Consider the following 27979-nt stretch of genomic DNA (forward strand, 5'->3'; position numbering starts at 1 on the left):
TAAAATTATCAAAGCATCAGTCAGCTCAGCCATTTTTCACATACTTCGCCCTTCACTCAGTGAGTAGACGTGTGGGCGGGGCCGTTCCGCCCCCTTTCATCGATCAACCAATAAAAATAGTCGCACACGTTCTTGTACCTCCCTTAACAAAGAACGAAGTGAAGAGACTGGGCGTGACCAAGCCGCCCCTTTTCACTGCTCAGCCAATAAAAAAGTTGCATAAATGTACATATACTTCCCGCAACTAAGCGTCTAGTAATAGTCCCGTGTTGAACTCGAAAGCGTTGATTCGTAGCTTTGAAAAAGATATTTCCGTGAATTAAACACTCAAATCGACAAGGGCTCGCGTGAGGACACTTTTTGAAGCAGTTATTTTTATATAACCACATACATTTATTCTTACCCATGGATGATCATATGGATATAAGCTCCACGACACCTTCATACGGCGTTCAGAACGAAGGTCAAAAATTCGGAAGAGATCAGCATGTGAACTCGCTGATGGATTTGAGCAGAGAAGCAGCGGCACATATACCAGAGGAGGAGGATATTTTAGATCTGGCCGGGGGAGCGAAAGATGCGATCGAGAGGCACCGGTCCACACTGCGACGTACCGAGGAGCCACTGCTGGACTTAAAGCAGCCAGAACCAGAACCAGAACCATCAACAACCACCTCTGATCCAAAGCCAGCAGCGGTGAAACCAGCACCGATCAGTGCATTTGGTGACGCAACAACAAAACAGAATAAAACAGATGACAAAGAAGAAAGAACAACAGTCACACCATCCAAACCTGAATCTAAAACTTCATGTAAGTACAATGTGCATTTGAAATGGGCATTTTAAAATGTATATGTATTGCAGCTGATCGATACAGTAAGTGATATCACCAATTAAAATGGGCCACCAACATATAAGCCAAGTTTCTATCTAACACGAGAAGATGACGTCAGATCCGTTTATATGATTCACATTGTGACTTATCCTAAATACTACACGTGGTTTAGGTTTTTAATAGTTTTAAATCGTAAAATTCTCTTACAAGTGTGTTTATTAACCCTTGTGTTACCTTCGTGCTAATGCCAACGGCATAAATTTTGCCAAAGGTGTGTATTTTTTGGAGAATTTTGATATTTCAACCTCAGTTCCTATAATACATCTATAATACACTGTGCACACAAAATAGTTACACTCAGGACCTTAAGGACAAAAATGTCCCCATTGAAACCCATTAAAACGGCAATGTTTTGATCCCAGTGCCATTAAAGCATAAACTCATGAATTCTATGATATTATGCTTTCATTCCGGAGCCCTGGCTTCAAAATGTACATTTTTAATATTTTCCAACAGATGGCGCCATTTTTCTCATGTGTAGCCTATGGAGCAAATACATACTTTTTTCCTATTTTCTGTTTGTTGTATTATAGAGCACTGCAGGCCAATTGAATAAATGATGCAGCTAAAATTGTGTGGGTGTGTTGGTATGGATGTCAGAGTGTGTTTTTTATGTATTGAGAAGTGGTGTGTGTGTGTGTGTGTGTGTGTGTGTGTGTGTGTGTGTGTGTGTGTGTGTGTATATATAAAAAAAAAAAAAAAATGGTGCTTATAGTTAAGTAGTTTTTGTCAAAGGGTTAAACTCGATTAGAAATTACTCTATTAGAAATGGGATATAAATTGATTATAAAATATGTTGGGTTCGTTACTGAGTGTATGAAGAGCTTTATGAAATGTATAAATGAGAAATTTTCAAATGTTTTTACGTGATGTCACTTGTCCATTTACTGCCACTTTGTGTGTAAGTGCAACACAAACTTGAGACATTTTACAGTTGATGGGATGTAAATTAATCTAAAATAAAAAAACACAACACATTAAGTCGTTTGTTTTAGAATGTGAACACCACGTTTAATGTTCACCTCCTTTTGTGTAAATAATACACTGTACAAAGGTCAGTAGTTCAGTAAATAAGTTTACCGAGAAGTGTCATTTACTTTCAGGAAAACACTATGACCGAACTGTTTGCATAAATCAGTTGTGGACTCACAAGACTGTGTTAGAATACCAACCTGTTACATTTTAAGAGGAATAGTTCACATATAAATGAGAATTCTGACATTATTTACCCACCCTTATGTTATTCCAAACCTCTATGCTGGCTTTTTTTTTTTTTTTTTTTCTCTGTGGATCACAAAAGGAGACATTTTGCAGATCTTAATGCAGATCTTTTCCATACAAGGACAGTTCACGGTGACCACAGCTGTCAAAAAGTAAAAAAAAAAAAAAAAGCACCATAAAAGTTGTCCTTAAAGGGATAGTTCAATCAAAAATGAAAATTCATTTACTTATCCTCATGCCATCCCAGATGTGTATGTTATGTGTTTCTTTCTTCTGCTGGACACAAATGAAGACTTTTAGAAGAATATCTCAGCTCTGCAGGTCCATACAATGCAAGAGAATGGTGGCCAGAAATCTGAAGGTCCAAATATCACAAAGGAAACTTAAAAGTTATCCATACGAATCCAGTGGTTAAATCAATACCTTCAGAAGCAGTTTGATAAGTGTGGGTGACAAAACAGACCAGTATTTAAGATTTTTTTTCTCCCTATAAATCTCCACTTTCACTTTTACATTATTCTTTTGTTTTTGCTGATTCACATTCTCTGTGCATATTGCCACCTACTGGGCAGGGATGAGAATTTATAGTTAAAAAAGGACTTAAATATTTATCTGTTTCACACCCTCACCTATCATATTGCTTCTGAAGACATGTTTTTGTCCACTGGAGTTGTAAGGATTACTTTTATGATGCCTTTATGTGCTTTTTGGACCTTCAAAGTTCTGGCCACCATTCACTTGCATTGTATGGACCTACAAAGCTGAGATATTCTTCTTAAAAAATTTTGTTCCACAGAAGAAAGAAATTCACATCTGGCATGGCATGAGAGTGAGTAAATAAGAATTTTAATTTTTGGGTGAACTGTCTCTTTAAGACTCGTGTGGCATTTTCCAAGATTTTTGAAGCCATAATGTAGTCATTCTTCTTCATGCTTCTAGTCTTCCTGAAAGCTCTGAAATTGCATTAACATTTGTGTTCAGATTAAAAAATGGCATATTGGCAAGTTTGACATCATTGTTGCCAAACGCCAGTGGTTCTTACAAATTTTACCAAAAGTAAACCGGTTTGGAATGACATGACGGTGAGCAAATAATGGCACAATTTGTATTTTTCGGTGGTTGAGCTATTTATTTAATTTACACAAACTTTCTGAAGCACAGGTCTGAAAAACCAAAACAATCAGCAAAAGCAGTCAGATGTCTTCTAAAAATCTGTCCTAGTTAAACCAAGACTGGAACAACTTCTTAGTTGTTTTGCAGCTAATGTTGTGCTAAAACCTCATGTTACTACCTCTGGAACGCCATGTTCAACACCTTTGAATGTGGTCAGCTGACCTCAGCAGTGCTGGCCTTTGCAGAACGTGATCAGGCAGCTCTGCTAGGACAGCCATAGCGTCTCTCTCCAATCTTCAGTCCTGTCCTGCCCCAGCCAGAGGCTCACACCTCCTTCCTCACCTAAGACCACCTTTTCTTCAGACTCCTGACTTGGAATATATGACTGATGCAGCCCAATTCAGATAACACGACTCCAGTGACAACCTTAGGGATGGATTTTAAACACTGGAAAGATCAGGGTACATGCTTGTTTGCCCTAAATCTGCCTGCAAATAGACTTTAAAAGCTAGTTTTCTGCCTACCTTGTCCAAGGCCTTTGTTAGGTAAAGCTTTTGCTTAATTTTTTGGTCTTGCTTGCATATGTGCTTGGGGGAGAGAACATTCTAGTTGCGCTCAGTAAATGGCCTGGGGTGTCTTGATTACAAAGCATATTGCAACGGCAAGCATTTATCCCTCTGCCAAAGACTTCTCTTGGCAAACTGCCTGTGTGCTGCACAAAATGTTATACGGACAACATATGATTTCAGCGTATTTTGAATAAATTAGAAATCTGTGATACACTAAAATCTTCCTATTATGTGAGGGGATATGTAATTGCAACAATTTGTTGCTAATATATATATATATAATTGTGTGTGTTGACAGCTTTAAACACTTTGTGCATTAGAGATGTTTTTTAAAGCTTGGGAGGATCTATAGTGCCATTAAATTATTTATACAAGCTGGCACAGATTGTGCCAAGGAAATCAAGGTGGGAACAGGTAATGAAGTGTTACATGTTTAAAAACTGATATCATCTAAACTTTTGTAAACCCTAAATATGGCTTACGAGTCCATTTCCTTTATAGACTCCTGTTCCTTCACTGTGTATGACTTACTTTCTTCTGCAGAATACAAGCAATTTTTTTTTTTTTAGAAGAATATCTCTGCTCTGTTGGTCCATACAATGCAAGTGAATGGTGACCAAAACATTGAATCTCTAAAGACAGCATAAAAGTAATCCATACGACTCCAGTGTCTTCTGAATTTGTTTTGGGGGAGAACAGACCAAAATATATCTTTTTTTTTCACTATAAATCTTGACATCAGCAGTCTCCCTGGCGATCGAGCTTGAAATAATGATCGCCAGGGAGACTGCTGATGTCAAGATTTATTGACACTTACACTTCCTTGGCCATCTAATGCTCTGCGCATGCATCAAGCACTAGGAAGTGTAATTGAGCTTGAAATCATGATCGTATCTAAAGACTGCAATCACAAGATTTATAGTGAAAAAGGAGTTCCATTTTGGTCTGTTCTCAACAAAAACGGATTGGGTTGCTTCAGAAGACATGGATTAAACCATTGCAGTCTTATGGATTACTCGTATGCTGATTTTCTTTTTACTTAATTCAATTGGAATAAAATTCCTTGACTTTGTTAACATATGGTATCTGAAAACACACACACACAAAAAAACTATTGGTTTTATTAACTTTGTTGCACCTTTTGTGTTCAGGGCCAAAAATGACCAGCCATTGGAAATGAATGGATTAGATTGCAAAATACAGAAATATTAAGTGTTCAGCAGCATCCCAATCCTTTTAGATGAGCACATATATGGATGTGTTTCCACACACAAAGTCCTCGAACATGTGCACACACACACACAACTTGTGTTGAGAGCCTTTTTGTGCATCGTCTTTCCATGTGCACTCTTTGAGGAACATTTTAAGATCTACTTATGTTGTGTTTGGGCTCATTTTAATTTGGATAGTCTGCTGTAAGTTACAATAGGTCATTGCCTATTATATGTATGTTTCAGTAAGTAATAAGGAAAAACGTGACAAAGACACTCCTGTTTATTATAGTTGTGTGACAGTGGGAATTTCATATACTAAAACTCACTGCAGTTATGGCCTCTGAGTGAAACAAATTTGCTCATTGCATTTTGCTAATTGAGAACTTTCCAACTATATATAACACATGGCTATCTCAACTTTTGTATTTTTACCAACTCAATTTGTTGAGAAAACAAATTGGCAAATTATGAGATCAAAACAATTCTAATTTGTCAGCAAATTAAAAAGCATTATTTAAGAATTGGTAGGATCAGCTATACCCAGCAAATGGGACGTCCCCTGGATGTTGCGAATGTACACTTAGGTCCGCATTTGGTTCGCTTTGTAATGTTCGCTGGCGGATGTTCCGAGGACGTCCACATTTGGTCCGCTTTGTAACGTTCGATGGTGGACGTTCCGTGGACATTCCGAACGTTCGCTACAAGTCCAATTTACATCCGGGCCAGAGTTTGTGACTGTCCCTATATTGTCCCTCATCTGACATTTCCATAACAACACTTGCAAAATCCATTCGCCCATGTGTTCTCTTTTATCATCAGATCTGACACCTTGCAACTCAGACAAAGGAAAAATTAAACTAACCCAGCTAACAAAAAAAAGGTCCTCAGAACTTCCCCTAAATGGCCTCTGTGAACATCCCCTAAACGTCCTGAATGGATGTCCTGTGAACGTCCCCTTGAATGTCTGGAGGACGGCAAGAGGACCCTACACATGGATGTTCGTGGGACGTTCGTAGAGATCATTTAGGGGACATTCTGAGGACCTTTTTTTTGTTAGCTGGGTATGCATTGTAAAGTCCAGATTCTAAGCTTTAAAAAAAAAAAAAAAAAAAAAGAATTCTGTAGGGAGTGCCCCCCACTAGCCCTGTATAAGCTTAGTTCAATGAATCCAGGATAAGAAGGATTCCTTCTATCAATAAAAAACAAAATATATTTTTAAATATGTTCAGTGGTAAAATACGCTGGCTACCACCCCTGGAGATCGCCAGCTCGCTAGTTCGAAACCCAGGGCGTGCTGAGTGACTCCAGCCAGGTCTCCTATGCAACCAAATTGGCCCGGTTGCTAGGGAGGGTAGAGTCACATGGGGTAAACTCCTCGTGGTCGCTATAATGTGATTCGTTCTCGGTGGGGTGTGTGGTGAGTTGAGCGTGGTCAATCGAATTACATGATTTGCAATGTAATGTTGAATAATTAATCGCCGCGGTGGATGGCGTGAAGCCTCCACACGCGCTATGTCTCCGTAGCAATGCGCTCAACAAGCCACGTGATAAGATGCGCGGGTTGACGGTCTCAGACGCCGAGGCAACTGGGATTCGTACTTCGCCACCCAGACTGAGGGGAATCACTACATGACCACAAGGACTTAAAAGCACATTGGGAATTGGGCATTCCAAATTGGGAGAAAAAATAAAAATTAAAAATTAAAAAAATAAGTTGACAAAAAGATAGAATTCAATATATTGGGATAATATATGCAATGAGAGAGATATTAACAATCTTAGTGGGCCGGTCATTTTTGACCGGGCACACAAAAGGTGTTGGCACAAACGAACACAACACAATACAAGGGTTAAATTCAGCAATTGTGTGTACATCTTATTAAAGTATCACACTACACTATCAGCGATTACAAACCAAATTTGGCCCATTTCACAGACGGTGATGACGCTTTTCTGCCTTATTTAGCAGCGAAAATCTTAAAAAAAAAAAAAAATATTTGCAAATATATATTTTTTATTATTTGGTGTAATTTGTTTTATATTTGTGTTATGCTGTATTACCCTGCAATAAGTTACCAAAAACAAGTTACCATGTCTGCAGTGAGGTGACCAGAAAATTTGGCCTCTTTCTCTCTTCTGACTTCTGTAATCCACCACTCTTCACACTTTTTTTTTTTTTATTTTTGGAAAGCTGTGATGGTGTAATTGTAAATTTTTTTTTTTTTTTGCTGTTGGAGGAAAGGGTACACAAAATGGGTAAAAAAACTGTATGAACACGCTTCGTATCGAGACATGCGTTTAGCCTAATTTTGTCAATTTAGAACCTCTCTTGTTTAGTTTATTTTGGAAATAGGGGGGCAGTGGTAGCTCAGCGGTTAAGGCTCTGGGTTACTGATCAGAAGGTCGGGGGTTCAAGCCCCAGCACTGCCAAGATGCCACTGTTGGGCCCTTGAGCAAGGCCCTTGACCCTATCTGCTCCAGGGGCGCCGTATCATGGCTGACCCTGCACTCTGACCCCAGCCTAGCTGGGATATGTGAAAAAGAAGAATTTCACTGTATATGTGCAAATGTATAATGTGTGATAAATAAAGAAAATTATTATTATTATTAATTATAATTATAAATAATAGTTCAGTGCTTTTAATTATTCTACATTCTGTATTGATGTTCATGGGATTTAAAACCCTGATTTCAGTGAATACTGTGCAACTTTTTATTTAGAAATTCTAGCTTTCCCAGTAGTTATATGGACTTAACTCCACTCTCAGATTGTGCCATTACTGCGGCTTACTAAGAGACCTTTGTTTTGAAATCATACAGCTTGACGGGAAGCAGAATAATGTCATTTGTGTTGCGAGCTTTTTGTTCTTGTCCCAGGGTGTCTGATCGCAGATGAGCGTGATGGATCCCAAACAAGGTTGGTTGGTTGGTTAGTTAGTTAGTCAGTCTGTCTGTTGGTCACTTAACCCGATTTTAATTGCATACCTTCTCCATTCACCACAGTTTATTTATATAAAATGTATATATGTTTATATAAACGTGAAGTTAAGATGTCTGTTTCAGTTGCATTAGCAACCATTTAGGATGAAAACCATGATGTTAAAATGAAATTTTTATTGCCTACGGTTTTGATAAGGCTGTGCAACCTCATTTAACCGTAAATTACTATGCCAGCCATTAATAATATGAGCTAATTTTCATGCACAACTATGCTTTTATGTTCAAAATGTGGCTTATGAATACTGAGTGAACTGTCCAGTTTGATAAGCCTATGCAACGGTCTGTTGGCAAGAGAACAAGAGGAAAAGCATCGTCTGCTGAACAAACCCACGTGCTTTTGAATTATTGATTAAATGCTTTGGCTTTTGGACGGATGATGTTCAACTTTAGAAATGCAGTGGGATAAGAACTCTGATCTCCTCTATGTTGTCACACATTAGAGCTTCGTTTAATCACTGAAGGTCTATGATTGAGGTTTCTGTCCTATTTTTATCCTCCCTCAAGCAAGAACAGTCTAGGTTAGTTCCAAATGAACTGTGCTAAACATGATCACCCTATGAAACTTGGCATTGTTGCATGGTTTGGTGTGTGCCTTGTCATTTCTCTTTCAGAAGGGGGTTTGGATGTGTATATTAAAACAACGACCTAAAGCCGAATTCAATGCTTGTCAGTGTTCATTCTTGAAAATGCATCATTTCATTTTCAGGCTAAGGCATTATATCTACAGAAAAAATACAGGTGCATCTCAATAAATTAGAATGTCGTGGAAAAGTTCATTTATTTCAGTAATTCAACTCAAATTGTGAAACTTGTGTATTAAATAAATTCAGTGCACACAGACTGAAGTAGTTTAAGTCTTTGGTTCTTTTAATTGTGATGATTTTGGCTCACATTTAACAAAAACCCACCAATTCACTATCTCAAAAAATTAGAATATGGTGACATGCCAATCAGCTAATCAACTCAAAACACCTGCAAAGGTTTCCTGAGCCTTCAAAATGGTCTCTCAGTTTGGTTCACTGGGCTACACAATCATGGGGAAGACTGCTGATCTGACAGTTGTCCAGAAGACAATCATTGACACCCTTCACAAGGAGGGTAAGCCACAAACATTCATTGCCAAAGAAGCTGGCTGTTCACAGAGTGCTGTATCCAAGCATGTTAACAGAAAGTTGAGTGGAAGGAAAAAGTGTGGAAGAAAAAGATGCACAACCAACCGAGAGAACCGCAGCATTATGAGGATTGTCAAGCAAAATTGATTCAAAAATTTGGGTGAACTTCACAAGGAATGGACTGAGGCTGGGGTCAAGGCATCAAGAGCCACCACACACAGACGTGTCAAGGAATTTGGCTACAGTTGTCGTATTCCTCTTGTTAAGCCACTCCTGAACCACAGACAACGTCAGAGGCGTCTTACCTGGGCTAAGGAGAAGAAGAACTGGACTGTTGCCCAGTGTTCCAAAGTCCTCTTTTCAGATGAGAGCAAGTTTTGTATTTCATTTGGAAACCAAGGTCCTAGAGTCTGGAGGAAGGGTGGAGAAGCTCATAGCCCAAGTTGCTTGAAGTCCAGTGTTAAGTTTCCACAGTCTGTGATGATTTGGGGTGCAATGTCATCTGCTGGTGCATTGTGTTTTTTGAAAACCAAAGTCACTGCACCCGTTTACCAATAAAAGTTGGAGCACTTCATGCTTCCTTCTGCTGACCAGCATCTTTAAAAAGCTGATTTCATTTTCCAGCAGGATTTGGCACCTGCCCACACTGCCAAAAGCACCAAAAGTTGGTTAAATGACCATGGTGTTGGTGTGCTTGACTGGCCAGCAAACTCACCAGACCTGAACCCCATAGAGAATCTATGCGGTATTGTCAAGAGGAAAATGAGAAACAAGAGACCAAAAAATGCAGATGAGCTGAAGGCCACTGTCAAAGAAACCTGGGCTTCCATACCACCTCAGCAGTGCCACAAACTGATCACCTCCATGCCACGCCGAATTGAGGCAGTAATTAAAGCAAAAGGAGCCCCTACCAAGTATTGAGTACATATACAGTAAATGAACATACTTTCCAGAAGGCCAACAATTCACTAAAAATGTTTTTTTTATTGGTCTTATGATGTATTCTAATTTTTTGAGATAGTGAATTGGTGGGTTTTTGTTAAATGTGAGCCAAAATCATCACAATTAAAAGAACCAAAGACTTAAACTACTTCAGTCTGTGTGCATTGAATTTATTTAATACACGAGTTTCACAATTTGAGTTGAATTACTGAAATAAATGAACTTTTCCACGACATTCTAATTTATTGAGATGCACCTGTATGCGTACATACTTAACAGCTATTGAAATATTCCTGTTTACATGGTTAAAAGCATATCCCAATTAAAGATGCACATACATTTTGTGAACATATTGTACACGATAGCTCTTGCCATTTATTCCAATTAGTGATAGGCCAATATATTGAACAGGCTGATTAATTAGCCAATATTTGGGCATTTAGAGATAATTGGCATTTGTCGATAACTGTTATCAGAAGTGGACATTTGGCTTCTTGTCAGTTCTGAAATCTACTGACAGTAGACCATTTAATTTTCGGTTGCCAGCTGTCATCTTCAGACTTCTACAAACCAGAATAGTGACTAATATGACACATGCATAATCGGAAAGTTCTGATATTAATCAGAATTTTAGTGTGCAAGTAAATGTGCTCATTGCTTTTTTGTATTAAACCAGGAAGTTGCAGCATCTTAATCTTGGGTTGTGTTATCGGTTGACGTCGTCATCTCTCATTTCATCACTGTGCTCTTCCTCCTCTCTGACTTGGCAGTGGTGGACCTGCTGTATTGGCGAGATCTCCAGAGGACGGGGGTGGTGTTTGGAGCCAGTCTGTTTCTGCTGCTGTCCCTCAGTGTGTGCAGTATTATCAGCGTCTCCTCCTACATCGCACTCGCTCTGCTGTCTGTCACCATCTCCTTCAGGATATACAAGGGGATTTTACAGGCTATTCAGAAGTCGGAGGATGGACACCCCTTCAAGTGAGAACACACACATTGAAACAACTGTTTGTTTTTTTCAAGATATTTTAGGTGATGTCTGTTATTTTCTGTTAAAATTAGGGCTGTCAATCGATTTAAAATTTTTATCGAATTACATGATTTGCAATGTAATGTTGAATAATTAATCGAATGAATCAGACTGAATCCCAGTGCTTTATATGAGAGAGTGGACATTTTGGGAGTGTATTTTTGATTATTGTATCGGTTCGTTTGGATATACAGCTGCGTGCACAAACATTTTAAGGAAAAAAACGTATCACACTACATCGCTATTAGTTAAAAAAAAGTAACTTGTTACTAGGGCTGGGTAAAAATATACATTTTCTGACACATCGTTTCATTTAAACTATCTTGATATCGATCTTTCACTGGACCACCCTTTATAATGCAAGTAAATCACTCGCATGTGCAACCAAATCTTGCACTATGCGACTAAAATCTGACTAGCCACTGGCTAGCAAATGTTGAGATTTTATTCAGCAGTGATTGAGTAGTACACTGGGTAGTACAGTGGAGAAGTTATTAGTACAGAGGACCTTTCACTGAGTGTTGAGTGTAAAAGTTTGGTTTAACTTGTTCTGTGTGCCCAAAGACATCACGCCATCCATAACTCATTAAATAATGTCTCTTAATACCACTTGTTTTTTTACAGTCAGTTGTTGATTTAAAAACAACAACATAAAAGAAACCATTAATTCTAATAAAACATAGATGCACTAAAGATATGCGTTTAATGGCTGATGCCGTTATCTTAAAGAGACCATACGAGTAACCTTTTTGCAAGTGAGTTTCTCCTGTACTGACGGATCCCCCAGCGTGAGTTCTTTAACGCAAGCTTTAATAAAAAAATAAAAAAATCGTACCTTACACTTCACAGCAGATGCACTGGAGGACAGATTATATATTATCAAACAATGTTGTTTTTAGATGTTTATAATGATTGATTATGATAGATAAGGTGCAAATGCGCTTGTCGGCTATGCAGCATGGGATTCTTAGTTTGTGATCGAAGCATAGAAGGTTCTAAACCTAGCCCTTCCACTTTCCCAGCACCGGAAGTGGTTAAAATGAGTGACGGACAGAATAGTAGAAGGCTTGAGTGGACTGACTACTTTGTATATTCTTTGTTTGACATCAGAAAACATGGCCACAGCGCTGCGTCAGAACAGTGCGCTCCGACGGTAATGGCTTTAAACTTTTATTTATTGATTTGTTTGAATGTTTGTAACATATAAAAATAAAGATGTTGTGATGTGGAAAAGACTTTGAGCAGCTGGTTCATTATGACAACTGCTTCAGTCCCTCTTTTACTGGCAAACAGCGGCACGAATGCAGATCACACCGGTTTGATCGTACATGTCTGAGCCCAGCCAAGTGCGATCACACTGGTTTGATCGCACGTGTTCTACAGATCAATGTAAATACTTGTAAATAGTATTAAATTATGCAAGTAAACCATAACAATGTAACATATATATATATATATATATATATATATATATATATATAATGCGCGCAATTTCAAGACATTAATTTATGGAATAGACTGAAATTGAATTTTTTTTCAAGAGATAAATGTGACCAATTTGATAAAATAATAATACAATTTTATTTGTGAAGTTAATATTTTCAAATTGTACCTAGAAAGGTTTCTTAGAAGGTTACTTTTATAATTAAGAGCTTTAACTGCAAGAGATTTTCTTTTATATGTAAGCAAAATGGACATTGTAACAGAAATGTACCCATATGAATCAAGATCGGAATTGAATTGAGAGCTTGTGAATCTGAATCGAATCGGGAAATTTGTATACTAGCCCCACTTGTTACTAAAAAAGCTACTCTGTGTTGAAAACAGTTGAACTACTCTCACACTACTTGAAGTGTAGTTAAATTAGTAGTGTATCTACATGTAGTTAGTAAAACACTGGTGCTGGCATATTGTAATTGCACCAATCTTACACACTTACGTACCATTTTTTTGTTCACTTTGCGTCGCCTGAATGTAAAACAGTGGAGATAATCCTGCTTTGATCAGTTTGTGTTCCACTTTATGTAAGGAGAGCTTAGACACTGGGCTTACATGAGGTGCTTATGTTGGAACTACACCCGATATTTTTGACTTAATGCCAAAATTTTAATTCCCTGCTGTGTGTTAAAGCAGCAGAATACAACAACTTGAAACATTCTTACCAAGTCTTTTGAAAGTTATGGGTTCAAAATATCTGTATGTCTCTTCGATGTTTGCTGTAACTGGTAAATATGCTTTCTAATTTATGTTCTGAAAACTAATGAGCTGCCTTGCTGTATACTGCCTACATAGGTATCTACATTTTAACTGAAATGTAACCTCATACGTGACTTATTTGGAGCGCTGTACATAGGCAGCAACTTCTTGCGACACACGAATGGTGCTCCTTAAGTGAATACCGGTACTTTGCTTACAATTGATTGCAATTTTTATGTTAGCATGTTGCTAAGCTAACAACACGATAGCATTAAATAAAAATGATATAGCGCACACAAAAATCATGTCAAATTACTTTATTGATTTTTATCTCTTGCTTCGTAAACCATCATGAATTTTTTTTTTTTTCACTGAGCTTCTCGCGATTATTTCCTTTTCAAGTCGCACGTAACCGGCCAAGTTTAAAACTCTTGTTTTTGCGCATTAGTTGATTGACAGGCGAGTAAGCAGAGTTACACTGCTGTTTGACAGGATGAGCGTTTACACTACCAGCCCAATGTGGTCACAAACGTTTTCGACTGCCACCAAATCAAAAAATGTTTTCACCCTGTTTAGACCAGTGTTAAGCGTCATCCCGTTTCAAACGGATTGCCCAAAGTGCATCTTATAACCAGGAGTAAACGAGGCCAAAAATACACGCACAGCTGCCTGAAGGGCCATTCACACCGAACACAGATTTGTGTTTTTATTTTTTTATTTTTATTTTTTTAGCGTCTCACACATGAGTACTGCATTTTTACCAAGCTGTCAAGTTAAAAGAACTTCAGCTTTTAAAAATGTGTCCCAAGACTCCTGGGTTCTGTTCTATTCATTGCGGTGCTTCTAGCTTTTTTTTTCCTCCCAATTTGGAATGCCCAATTCCCATTTTCCCATAAGTCCTTGTGGTCTCGTAGTGATTCGCCTCAGTCCGGGTGGCGGAGGATGAATCCCAGTTGCCTCCGCGTCTGAGACCGTCAACCTGCACATCTTATCATGTGGCTTGTTGAGCGCATTGCCACGGAGACATAGTGCGTGTGGAGGCTTCACGCCATCCACCGCGGCAACCACGCTCAACCCGCCATGCGCCCCATCGAGAACGAACCACATTATAGCGACCACGAGGTGTTTACCCCATGTGACTCTACCCTCCCTAGCAACCGGGCCAATTTGGTTGCTTAGGAGACCTGGCTGGAGTCACTCAGCACGCCCTGGGATTCGAACTAGTGAGCTAGCGAACTCCATGGGTGGTAGCCAGCGTATTTTACCCACTTCTAGCTTTTTTTTTTAAATGCAAGGAGGCATTCCGTATGAACTGTAAAAAAAAAAAAAAAAAAGGTATCTTAGAAGGCAGCATAAGGTGGCTGTCTTCTGTTCGCTGTCTTCATGTTGGGAGCGTGTATGTGATATTCAAGTAGGAGTCTCGCTGTAAACCTCCCCTCTTTCTGTACAGGATGTATCTGGATAAGGATATCGCAATCCCGACCGAGATGGTCCATAAGTACAATGATGTAGCACTGGGGCACATCAACGCTGGCATCAGGGAGCTGCGACGGCTCTTTCTGGTGGAGGATCTGGTGGACTCGCTCAAGGTTGGTTCTCTTTCCAGGAGAACACTGGAAATAAAATCCAGATTATGTTCTTTCAGCTCACAGGCTTTCATTTGATTTGGGGCTCCAAAGATGCACTCAAAACGGACATCAACATTTATTTTCCAATCTTCAGTCTTGTTTTTCTGAGGCTTTGTGGGTGAAAACAGTGCATTTGTAAGCATCACAGTTATGCATAGGAATTTGATATCTAGGAATTGTGCAAGAAATTGTCCTTTTCCAAAAACATGACCCTTCCACAAGACTGTTAGCGAATGGTACATTACAGTAATTCCATGCTCCTGTCAGAATGCCCACATCAGGAGCTCTGTCCTTCGGAGAGAGCAGGGCATAGGGATGATCATTTTTTTTTTATTGGAATTTGCACATTATGCTATGAGCTATCATTGTTTCAAATCATTTGTACAATTTACAAGTATTTACATTGAGTTAACTGTCATTTGCTCAAGTGCTAAAGTCGTACTGTCTCTTTAAGAACAGCGGCAGTGCAGTGAGCGTCTGTGCTGGGGATATCTCAAATATCATCAAAGATATGTGGAAAATTAACTGTTTCGCAGGCTTATTGCGTAGACCAAGCACGATTTTCCACATATTCCAGTACTTGCATTTTTAAAAGCTAAATTCAAGCACAGCAAGGCCTTTGTACGAACCCTGACCACAGTCAAAAAGTTTGGACTAGAGGTCGACTGATAGTGGATTTTGCAGATATTGATAACTGAGGTGATGGAAAAGACTGATAGGTTTTTTTTTTTTTTTTCAAAACATTTTTACATCGATCGATTTTTATAGAATGATAATTTTTTTTTGTGTATCTTTCCTTACTATGAAGGGCGCAGACATTGAGACAACAAGAGTCCAAAAATAATTAAATCCAAATTGCATTTTGTACAACCAAAATCCCAAGAATAACCAGAAAAATTAAACAAGCCAAAAATACATGGGGGACTCTAATTTTGAAATGACAGACATGGCTCCATTACAGTGCTCTATATGGAAGTATTTACCAAATTAAGCTTTTTATAGCCTATACTGTATATTCACCAGATGAAGAGTTTTGTATATAATGTATGTATGTTTCACCAGATAATGTGTATTGATGAGGAATTAAAAAAAACACAAAAAAACAGAAACTAACAGAATTGTTTTTTTAAGATTACACATTAATCGGTAAAACCAATAAATTGATCTACCTCTGGTTTGGGCACCTACTCATTCTTTATTATTACGTCACATTTTAGAATAATCAAAGTCATTTAAATCTATAAAATAACAGGTATAGAAGTGTGCCAGTTATGTAGTGAATTTATTAATTTTTGAATTCAAATTCAGTTTTAGCTTATTCAAAGCAGTCAACCTTTACCTAGATTAAATTCGAACGGAGCCTTGGACTCCCGTTTGTTTTTGGTAGGAATTGCTGGCGTTCAGGTTTGTGGGTTTGGTCAAGTGTAGCACGAAGGGGTCACAAACGACTCCACAAAGAAGCCTTTGTTGTTCAGGCTGAGGGGATTTGGACTGCGCTCTGACAGGATAGAAATTGTGCCAAAGAGACAGACCCCTCTCTCTCTCTCGCCACTGCCAGAAACGGTGGTTTAAATGGTGGTTTTAATGGGGGATCAGGGGGTTTAAAGTGTTGGCTGTGATGAATCTTAATGAAATGCTGGTCTATAGTCATGTGATTCCCTGTTTTAGACCCCAGTCACATGACCAGGCTTACTGCAGGTTTGAATGGTTGTTAATGAATAGCTGGACTACTCCTTTCACCTCCCTGTGTGTTGTTACTCTAATGGCTGTGTTGCCATGCAGAGGGCATTCCAATTCTGTTGAGTGAGCCGTTCAAAGAGAGCTGCATTTGTCTTGCCTGACCTGTATATGCTACATTTTGGTATATCTAGCTCACTTTTTGTGGCATTTGGGTATATGAAATGATAAGTGTGAAAATGCAGACAATGTGACCTAGTATGCCAAGATTAACCAATTATTCAAGATTGGGGGACCAAATTTAATAGCTTAAGAATAGGCCATTGAAAATCACATATTGGTTGACCACTTATCTTAATATTTTGGGGAAATAATCCCCCTCAGTGTCTGTGGTGGTTGTGGCTCTGTTGTATTAACTTATCAATTAATTAATTAAAGTTTCCGCATTTTAAGCTGGAATGGGAGAAATTATTTTAACATTGAACATCACATTTAAATCCATTCTGCAGATCTGCATGAAAATGGGCACAGAAAATGCACAAAGGTCAGCTGTTTTGAATACCTCAAGGTTAATAACAGTAGAACTAAAGGTCACACAAGCACGATGTGAAATACGGTTTACTAAATACGCGTTTCGTTCCTAGACATGACAAGTGCAAGACATTTAAAAAGTCAAGTCAAAATGCAAGACATTTTAAAAAGTCACTCTATGTCGTAATGGAAACGCGCGAATAACATTAATGTTAAATCAGCACCTCCTGGCTTTTCTTGGCGCATTGGCCCTGTCCCAAATGCAGGGCAGCCCAGCATTCCAAACCATCCGTGAAAGGAGATTTACTGCCCCGTGCAGGGGGGGGCGGAGGTTAAGGGGGTCTGGATAAAGTTACAGTCAGACGCCCCCTGCCCTTTCACAGTTCTGGAGGTCGATTCCATCCCAGCACTCACTTGCTCTGTGCTCAGACAGCTGTATTGAGTGATGTCCAATAACGAGCCACCGTTTGTGCTAATGGTTTTTAAATGGGCTCTGCCATTTGTTAGATCACTCAAAGTTGTAGCTTTATTTCTTTTTTGAGTTTGAGTGGAATGCATCTGTTGTTTACAATGTAAATTTATGAAAAGGTTGCAATTTATTATTTTGGCATTTAAAACTAGATTTATTAAAAATCCATTATGGCTAACTTAAAGGGTCATATCATGCATTATTTTTTTCCCCCCTGAGGTCCAACAAAAACTGTCAAGTTTTTCATTCCCCCCCCCCCCCCTCAGAATTGAACAGATCAGTTTTCCGGAGGTTCCTTTTACAGGTGTGTAAGGTGTGGGTCCCCTATACAGTAACTCGTATAAACTGATATTTATGTATTTTTATTATTTAAACATGGCAAATATATTATAAATATTTAATGAGTTTATGAACTAGTGAGATGCAACTTTTTGGAATGTTTGCATGCAATATAACAGCGCGCTGTCAGCACACGTTTACTTTCAACGTAGTAAACTTCGAGAAGTTGCGTTTCACTTCATCCTCTTTATTTAATGCAATGCTTTTGTATAAATTCACCTCCATTCAGCAATAAAAGCAAATTCGATTTATTATCAGACTAGTCCACAGGTTTATTTGTGAGGTGTTTGGGGACAGATAAGGACAGTATTATTATGTATACATTATGGTGGGGTGTCTGACAGACAAGTGGTTGCTTCAAGGGATAGTTCACCCAAAAATTAAAATACTCTCATTTACTCACCCTCATGCCATCCTAGATGTGTGTGACTTTCTTTCTTTAGTAGAACACATTTGAAGAAACATGGAAGAATATCTCTGCTCAGTAGGTCCTTAATATGCAAGTGGATGGTCACTAGACCTTTGAATCTCCAAAAAGAACAGACAGTCAGCATAAATGTCATCCATACGACTCTGTGATGATTGATTTATAGTTAAAGTACATGAATATTGAGCTTTTTCACAGCAAAAGCCATCGTTTCGCTTTATAAGACATTAAGTTAATGTATGGATGACTTTTATGCTGACTGCATGTTCTTTTTGGATATTCAAATGTCTGATCACCATCCACTTGCATTTTAAAGACCTACTGAGCTAAGATATTTTTTAACTTTTCTTCAAAATGTGTTCAGCAGAAGAAAGTCCTACACACCCGAGATGGCATGAGGGCGAGTAGATTATGAGAGAATTTTCATTTTTGGGTAAACTAACCTTTTCAATAAACCGTTGCAGAAGAAACAATTGTTGGATACAGTGAAATACTTTTACATTTAGAGCGAGGATCGCCCTGCTACTCCAAGCACAACCTTTATATTGAAACTAACATGTTAAATTTAGATATGAAATAACTATTTTTGCCTCCGTGCGGTTGCATAGTAAGAAAATTTGCGAATAATTTTAACTAGATAACCATGATTTTTAATCTAAACGTCAAAAACTCGCATCGTGGTGTCCCCAGACGTGTGCAACAACATCGCTGATGTGTAAATGTGGTGGTCATGGGTTAATGTATTAAAATTTCTGGTGTCAGTAATCCAAAGATTTTGTAAGTAGTCATTTTTGCTGTTCAGTTTCAATAAATGTAATTTTATTTATTTTTTGACTGCGGGGGGAAGTTCTAGGTTCTGAAACTTGCACCATTAAAGTGTTTGAAATTGTAATGGGGAAAAAAAAAAAAAACTTAAATGGTTAACTGGTAGTTACCATGTATGGTGAAATTTATATTTGGTTTAATAAGCTAATATATGTAATTTTACTGTTTTACATTAAAAAAATTTAGAAGTGTAAAGTATGATTTACCTCCTAGTTAATGGTGAAATACGTGTACTTTTACTGTAGACTGTTTTTGTAATTATAGTGGAAAAACAACAATCTAGTGGCCCCAAAAGTCCTTGCATGACCCATCACATTTGATTATATTTTAAATGAGTGTTGTTGTTATTTGTTTGTTTGTTTTATTTTTTTTAAATCTGTAATTTACCTGTATTTTTAGGATTTCAGTGTACAATGTTTTTATAGCACAATGAACTTTCCTATTTTAAAAGTTTCCTATTGCAAATTTTCCCAATATGAGCCTTTAAAAGTAATGTAACCAGTCATTAGCACAAAAGTCCCATCAAGTCATGAATATTTAAAGGTTTTCTTCTCCTGTGCAGCTTTGTAAAAATGCATTTCACACATGCCACTAAAAACGTTGCCTCTAGGCAGTTCTCATTCAGTTGTGTGTTGACGCATGTATTGCTTTTTACCTTCAGTTTGCAGTTCTCATGTGGATCCTGACCTATGTTGGTGCCTTGTTCAATGGTCTCACCCTCCTTATTTTGGGTATGTTGGAATTTGTTTTTTAAACCAAAAAATATCATGTATTAATTAAACTGATGTGATACTTTTCTTGTATGAAAGGCAGAATATCAATCTTACATTAGTGTATCTGATTATGAGTCTTAAGTGAAGGTTGTTGGGGGTTTTTTTTTTTTTTTTTTTTTTTTTTTTTTCACCATGATAATACTTTGTCTTTCTTTAGGTCTCATTGGTGCTTTCAGTTGGCCAGTCATCTATGAAAAACATCAGGTACGTTTGCTGCTTTTCTATTTGGCATGTAAAGACAATGGTAGCTTAAGTATTTATAGGAGTCCTCCGTGATCATATACAACATTATACATCTGTAATTTTTCCTCTGTCACTCCTAATACAGGCACAAATTGACCATTACTATGGACTGGTGAACAAGCAAATCAAAGATATTGTGGGAAAGTAAGTGTATTTATATCCTGAATTGTTTTCCTCAACAACACCAGCCACTATATCAGTATTTTACTATGGTGAATGTCCTATTATGTGTCTTGTTTATAGACAGATTCTCGGTTTAACGCAATATACAGACCATATAAAGGAGTTTTGTTCCTTTGGAAACCCACTTTATATTGGGTGTCTTTAACAACTCTGTACTTTGATACAAAGTACTAATGCACATATTTTTTTTTTTTTTTAATTCATGAAAAACGTCTTACATGAGATTGTGTCAACAAGAACAGTAAAAAAAAAAAAAAAAAAAGGAAGACGTATCATAAATATAATAATAATAATAATTATTATTATTATTATTATTAATAAAATAAAATAAACCATAAGCCAGAGAAGAAAAAAAAAGGAAAAAAAAAAAACCATCTAAACAAGGTTAAACATTGAAAGCATTTTTTGACTTTTCAAAGATGTTTTGTTTTTTATACCCATCAAAAACAAAACATAGGAGTTATAGTCTACCAGAAAAATTCTTACCCCAAAATTTGCATTTGTGTATAAAAAATTTACCAAGTATAATAAAAAGATTAACAATATACTGCATATGAGAATTTGAGTTGTTATAAAGAAAAATAATATTAAAAGTGTTTATACATATTGAGTTGTTTTTTCTGAGAGATGGGTACATGGCTTGTTCCAAAAAGTTTTAACACAAAGACATTCACTAAAAAGATGAACAATCGTCTCTTCTATGTCACAGAAAGTACATTTTTTTTTTTTTTTTCCTCAGTATTTTGAATGTACTTATGGAGTGTGCCATTACAAGGGTAGCATCTATGTAATATTTTAAACGTGACTTCTTTTATCTTGTTTCTTAATATATATTTGTCGGGAAGAGACCAGACCAAATTCCAATTAACACTGTATAGCGTCATCCATTGAAAAGAAGATGCTGGAATAGATTTTCTGTTGATATGATTGCGAACAAAGTGGTTATTGAATTTGTCATCAGTAATAAAAATTCCTTCTATTGAAATAGAAGTGTTATTCAGAGAAATAGGCTTATAGGTTCACTCTCCTTTCAAAATAATGTTTATTCCACTAGGAATAGCGTTGACTACAATATTATACTCCTTTTAATGACGCCCCAAATTCAAATTTTCTGGAGAATTCTGAAAAGGAATAAAACTGACCATTGTCATCTATCAACTGATTAACAATATAGATATTATTTAAATACCATCTCTCAAAAAACAATTTATTTCTGTAAATAATATTTTGAGTCTGTAAACCAGTAACCATGACCGTAAGGCCTGTTGGTGAAATTTTGCTAATTTAATGGGTAGCTTACCAATTGAGAAGGGGCACTGTAATAAAAATTCAGTACCTCCCAGTTTTATTAAAAACAAAATTAGGAAATATGGTTAAAAAGACAAACTCTATATGGAACAATTTACTTTTAAAACATGGTTGAATAGGGTAAAGTCAACAACTCCAAGACCTCCATCATTAATATTATTACTTAGAACCTCAGTTTTGATTTTGGTGGTTTATTTTTCCATATGAAATTATATAATAATGTATCTAATAAAGAACATGATGACTTAGGACAATCCATTACAGAAAAGAGGTAAGAAACTCTTGCTAGACCCTCTGTCTTTGATAATAAAACTCGACCAGCGAGAGACAAATCTCTTGCCAGCCAAGAATTAAACTTCTTTTTAATCACATCTTTAATGGGAATTAAATTCATTTCTGTAAGAACCGAATTTGAATTTAAAGATACTTTTACACCCAAATAATTAATTACATCTTTAAGCTGAATTCCACAAATTGTTGTTTTATTTATATTTTTTTAAAGATAATATTTCACATTTTGAAATGTTGAGAGAGAGGCCAGAAATCTGAGAAAAATCTTTAATAATCTCCAATGTTTTAGGAACTTCTGATGGATTTTTTTTATTTTTTTTTTTAAGAAAATTGTGGTGTCTTTGCAAACTGAGAAAAGTTTATTTCCTTATCTTGAATTTTAATACCCTTAATCACATTATTCTGATTGATTATTCAATTTAAAATCTGAGTAACCAGCAGGAAAAGAAAGGGGGAAATGGGGCAGCCCTGTCTTATACCTCTGTGAATAAGAAAGTTAGGAGTTGTTCCAGATATAAGTTTAACACAACTGTTTCCTCTTACATACAGAGTTTTCACTGCATTGATAAAATAATTATTCAAATCAAAGAAGCGTAATACACTAAAGATGAAATTATGACTAAAAGTATCGAAGGATTTTTGGAAGTCTAAGAACATAATAAGAGCAGGATCCAAAACCAAATCATGATAATCAATCAAATCAAGAACTAACCTTACATTGTTGGACATGTGACGACCCTTCATAAACCCTGATTTGCACTCCTCAATCAAATCCTCAAGGCCATATTTAAGTCGTTTTGCCAGGACAGATGCCAAAATTTTATAGTCAATATTTAATAATGTGATTGGGCGCCAGTTATCGATCAAAAGAGTATCTTTTTGGGATTTTTGTACTAGAGTAATAACACCCTCTCTCATTGATGGTGGAAGGCATCCATTGACAAATGATTCTTCATATATTGCCAATAAAAATGTAGATAAAGGGTCACAAAAGGTTTTATATAACTCTGAAGTCAGTCCATCACTCCCAGGAGATTTATTGTTTTTTAACTTATTAATGCCCTCTTTAATTTCTTCCAATGAAATTTTTTCAGAATATGTAAGATTGAAATCACTGCTAACAGTTCTGTTTGAAGTAATAGAATTTAGAATAGGCAAAGGGTCAGTAACATTAGTCACTTTCATATAATTTACCCAAAAAATCTGCTATATGAGATAAGATTAGTAATCTCACATACAACACCATCAATTTTCATTTTCCAAATCGCATTTTACTCCCCCCTTCTTTTTTCGAGATTAAAGAAATATTTACTGTTTTTTTTTTTTTTTTTTTTTTTTTTTTCTCCCCTCCCATCTCTAACCACTACTTTCTTGACCTAATAAAAGCCCCCTTGGCTATATTATGTTAAGTTTATTTTGGAGTTTATTCAGAGAGGTCTGATCCTCAATAGTGAAATTTCCTCCCTATTAAATTATTAATTTCCCCTGAAATTTCAATTAAGTCTGCCCTTTTTTTTAAATAGGTAATTGTTTTCCATAGGTCCTAACAGCACATCCTATTTCAAATGTTTCCATTGTTTACCAGATTCGCTATTATTAATTGCAGAGATCCAATGATTATGGATAAGTCTTTCTATAGTAGATTTCAAGTCATCATATTTCAGTAGTGAATTATTCAGCTTCCAATATCCTCCACTAATTCTATGATCTTCATCCCCAGATAATGCAACTTTAAGGCTAATTACCTTATGGTCAGTTAAAGCAGCAGGCAATATAGATGTATCTAAAATAAAAGATTCTAAGCCTGAAGAAATCAACCAAAGGTCAATACGTGACCGTAATGAGAAATGTTTGTTGCTCCAAGTAAACTGCTTAGTTGAGGGGTTTTTTACCCTCCAAATAACAATCAAGTCAAGACTGTAACTTAAACGCAAAAGATCACTGGATTCACTGTTTGCTCTAGGAGGGTATCTGTCCATGAAACCATTCATGACCAAATTAAAGTCACCACCAATGATTAATTTAACATTCGGATTATTTCTCATGGTAGAGTTGACACATTATTCAGTTTCACCTAATAACAAAGTGTTTGCATCCTTTGAACAGTACCCATAAACATTAACAATAATGAACTTACAATCATTTATATCAGTCAGTAGTACTAGCCAATGACCTTTAGAGTCCCCCTTGCTCCACACACATTTTCCTTTGAAATTATGTGACAAAATTGCGACACCACCTGAGTGATTTGAACCATGAGCTAAACATATCTCACCTCCCCATTGGTTCTTCCAAAAATTAAAATCCTCAGGGCACGAATGAGTCTCTTGAATGAAAATTAAATCACTTTTGCATTCTTTGCAAAAAAGAAAAAAGCTTTTCTTTTAACCAAGTTCCTCAATCCTCTGGCATTAATAGAACGTAATTTTAAGACCATCAAACGTCAAACAAACGAGAACAAATAGAAAAAGTACTATGGGGAAAAAAAAAAAAAAGCTCTGCTTTTCTCCTTCTAAATTGGAAAATATAGGCAAAGCAACCATATAATAACTGTAAACTAAACATCAACCAAAAAAGTGCTTATCTTCAATATAACCATACTAGATTTTGCTCCAACACTAGTAGGAATCAAAATGCGTCCATTTTCTCAGGAACGATTTCTTTGCTGGCAACGTATGCTTTAGAGCCAACGAAGTAAGCCTTTTTCCCTTCGTTGTGTGCTTTTTGTACATAAGGCCAGAGCAGTACACGGTTTGCTTTTTCTTCTTTTGTCAGGTCTTCTCCGAAGCGTAGTTTGCGTTCTTTGAGGTAGTCGCTGTTTTTTTGCACTCTTCCAGATGATGTCTCACCCAGCGCAGCGCAAACAGAATGATAATGGCCCTTGCTCGACCTGACACCGGCTTGCCTAATCTGTGAGCTACATCCACTGCCTCGCTCATTTTTTCCTGCAAGCTCAGGTACCACTCCTTTGCAGATCTCCGTCGCTTTGATCTTAACATTCTCGGTTTCCGTTTCTGGAACACCGTAGAGTCGTAAACACCACCTCCGTTTGTAGCGCTCTGCTTCTACGATTCTATTTTCCAACTGAGCTATAGCACTTGCTTGTTCAGCAACTTTGGCTGTTAGTTTACCTTTACATTTTTGTAAATCCACAATTTCTGCGTTGACAAAAAGGAGGGATGATTTCAGCTCTTCAATGGTGTTTGAATTTGTTTTGATCATTTCTTCAAGGGAGTCTGCTATCTTGTTGAGGGCTGTGATGATGTTCTCTTGAAGCTCATGTAATGGGAGATCAGCTTTAGATTTCTTTGACGCTGGACTATTTACTGGTGTCCCGGAGGAGAGACCGAGAGGTGGAAATGACTCGCCAAAATCCAATTCTTTTGCAAAATGCTCTTTACCACTCACTTTTTGGCTTGTTAGCTTCTGCAGGTTATGTGTGGTCCACAAGTTTCTGAAGACTTTTCTTGCGTTTTTCATTTATGCCACTCATTTCAGCGTTGTTATCGTCCACTATCACTGACTCAATTGTGTTTCCTCTTTCAAAGTTTTCAAGTCAAGTTACACTTAAAGAAAAAAGTGTTCGAGCGTTCCAACGACTTAAGCACTTAAACAAACTAGATAATCAGTTTAACTAAGCATTTTGAAGGAGTAATGGCCAAAGCCTATATGGAGAAACTTACAACACGTGCATCTCCGGTGCCATCTTCCCCAGATCCACTAATGCACATATGGTATGTGTTGCATTTACTTGCATTTACAGTACCTGCATTTAATTACATCTGTAGTTACACTGTTAACCTTACCCCTAGCCCTAAACCTAACCCCTAAACCTCAGTATAAATGTAATGACATTAGACAAAGCCCATTTGATCTGTCAAGTATGCTGGCCTACAAAGCCAAAACGCAGTAACTATGCCAATACAAAGCGTAAAATGGATTAAAAGTTTTATTGTCCAGCCAAATGTGGATTCTGAACATGGTTGGGCTATACCCATCTGTCACAGGACAGATCAGAATTATTTCTTTCCTTGAAAGGCCTGTCTTCTAATGTTTTCTCCTTTTGTTTACTCATTACCAGGATCCAGGCCAAGATTCCCGGAGCGAAGCCAAAGACAGAGTGAAGAAAGTTAGACTGTGTGTTTTCTGTGCATGAAAAGTGATTAATGGTGGAACAAGAGATGTGATGGACAGAATCGTGTTTGGTTTAAGAAAAAAAGGCCTTAGACGATGCAATGTAAACCTTTTCCCCTCCCCCAGTGTTTGAAATCTTAGCATAACCGTGAATTTGAAACCTTTTTAAACCTCTTATCAGTTGCTCTGACAAGCGGAGTCGTCACTGTCTTTCAAAATAGATCTAGCCCTCCATGTTTAAAGTAAACACAGCTACGTAACACCATTTCAAAATGTAGTCCGAGGAACTGATGTTGATGAAGGCAGGATTTGATGAGGTCTTTTAGTTTAATATTCAGTCCGTGAAGTGTTCACCTCGTTTGAAGGCCATTTCGATTAATTTCTGTACGATAAAGGAAGTGAATGCTTTTTGTGATGAAGTTCCTTCTCACAAGTCTTTTGTTTTTAGCCTTTGTTTTTTTTTTTTTGTGTTGGCGTGATAGAACACAGTGGTATAGTGGTGTAACTGTTAAAATTAGGAAATTAAATCATCGTTAAAGAGGCTTCTAGTGTCTCGTTTTATTTCGCACAGGGATCTGTTACATCATACTACACCTTTATATCCATTGAACTTTTTAGCTGTTTAGTGAAAAAATAAATAAAGGCCCGTCTCCTCATCACCTTCCTGTCGTGTCTAATTGTCAGAATCAACCGGCATTAGCAGAATTCGCCATCGCCCTCTTAGATCGAACACCTGACACGGCAAACGCTTTTTAAAAACTCACAAATTTCAAGCACTGTTTATCATGCAGGTCATTGTAAATGATAAATCCGTTTTGATGAAAATATGCTAAAGAATGTCTGTGGAACATTGTGAAATATAAGCCAATAAAGTACCAATAAAGCTTGTAGACAAACTAGTTGTTGTTTTTTGTTTTGTGGGTGCCAATACACCAGTGGTCCCCAACCAGGGGTACGTGTAATATAAAACTGAATTTATGACTTTAAAATTAGGTTAGATTAAAACTACTACCAATAGATTAAAATGACAGGTAGTTGTAATTACTTTCTGTGACTGTGGATGACCCTTGTGGCAGAATATATATATGCTGCTTGGTTTTTCACCTACTATATGTACTATAAGTTATATATAAATACTGCAATCTTTTAGACTGCCTTTGACGCCACCTAGTGGCGCTACAGGGAATTACACTTTTTGAATTGGTTGAGCTTCAGAATCTTATTACCTGTATGTGTGAGGTACAGGCATTTACAGTTGAAATCTGTCACGTTTGATTGTATTTAAAAAAAAATAAATAAATAAATAAATAAAATTGACATTTGACTTGTACATTCTTTAGGCTATAAAACATTTAAATTATGCAGTTCATCAATGAGTAAAAATGGACCATTCTGTTGATTAGAGGGCAAGTTGTCACATTTTACTTAAATCATTTTTTAGTTAATATTCCTCATAGTAGGGTTATTTTTGAGTCTGCTTCTGTATCGACATGTTACCTAGAAGTCCGACATATTTGGGTCTTTATAGACCCGGCACTTATATCTATCAAAAATTGATGTACAAAATGCCCAGATAGTGTCAAATTTTCAAAATATTTTCAAGACAATTAGAAAACAATAAAATATATTTTTATGTTGTATTTTTCATCAATTAAAGAGATTGAGCAAAAAGAAACGTCCCTTTTTCAAGACTGTATTTTAAAGATAATTTTGTAAAAATCCAAATAACTTTTACAGATCTTTATTGTAAAGGGTTTAAACAATGTTTTCCATGCTTGTTCAATGAACCATAAACAATTAATGAACATGCACCTGTGGAGCGGTCATTAAGACACTAACAGCTTACAGACGGTAGGCAATTT

The 27979-nt window shown here is 36.9% G+C and overlaps 1 protein-coding gene across 2 annotated transcripts; it reads left to right on the forward strand.

Moving 5' to 3' along the window:
* The first annotated feature begins 234 nt into the window (after positions 1 to 234).
* On the forward strand, positions 235 to 27016 carry LOC127446117 (reticulon-1-A-like). 2 transcript variants are annotated; one of them, XM_051706783.1, is made up of 7 exons: positions 235 to 811; positions 10837 to 11044; positions 14740 to 14878; positions 19847 to 19916; positions 20116 to 20162; positions 20287 to 20345; positions 26065 to 27016. In XM_051706783.1, the coding sequence occupies exons 1-7, from the start codon at positions 406 to 408 to the stop codon at positions 26105 to 26107; spliced, it is 972 nt and encodes a 323-aa protein (XP_051562743.1). In that variant the 5' UTR covers positions 235 to 405; the 3' UTR covers positions 26108 to 27016. The 2 variants fall into 2 exon arrangements, with proteins under 2 accessions (XP_051562743.1, XP_051562744.1); XM_051706784.1 differs by lacking the exon at positions 235 to 811 and adding an exon at positions 3498 to 3690.
* The last annotated feature ends 963 nt before the right edge of the window (positions 27017 to 27979 follow it).

This window comes from Myxocyprinus asiaticus, chromosome 9, assembly GCF_019703515.2.
Source record: "Myxocyprinus asiaticus isolate MX2 ecotype Aquarium Trade chromosome 9, UBuf_Myxa_2, whole genome shotgun sequence".
In the NCBI taxonomy this organism is placed as follows: domain Eukaryota; kingdom Metazoa; phylum Chordata; class Actinopteri; order Cypriniformes; family Catostomidae; genus Myxocyprinus; species Myxocyprinus asiaticus.

Coding starts and splice junctions, on each gene's coding strand:
- LOC127446117 (XM_051706783.1), top strand. CDS start 406: ATGGATGATCATATGGATATAAGCTCCACGACACCTTCATACGGCGTT. Junction 812..10,836: donor ACCTGAATCTAAAACTTCAT/GTAAGTACAATG, acceptor CTGACTTGGCAG/TGGTGGACCTGCTGTATTGG. Junction 14,879..19,846: donor ATCTGGTGGACTCGCTCAAG/GTTGGTTCTCTT, acceptor TTTTACCTTCAG/TTTGCAGTTCTCATGTGGAT.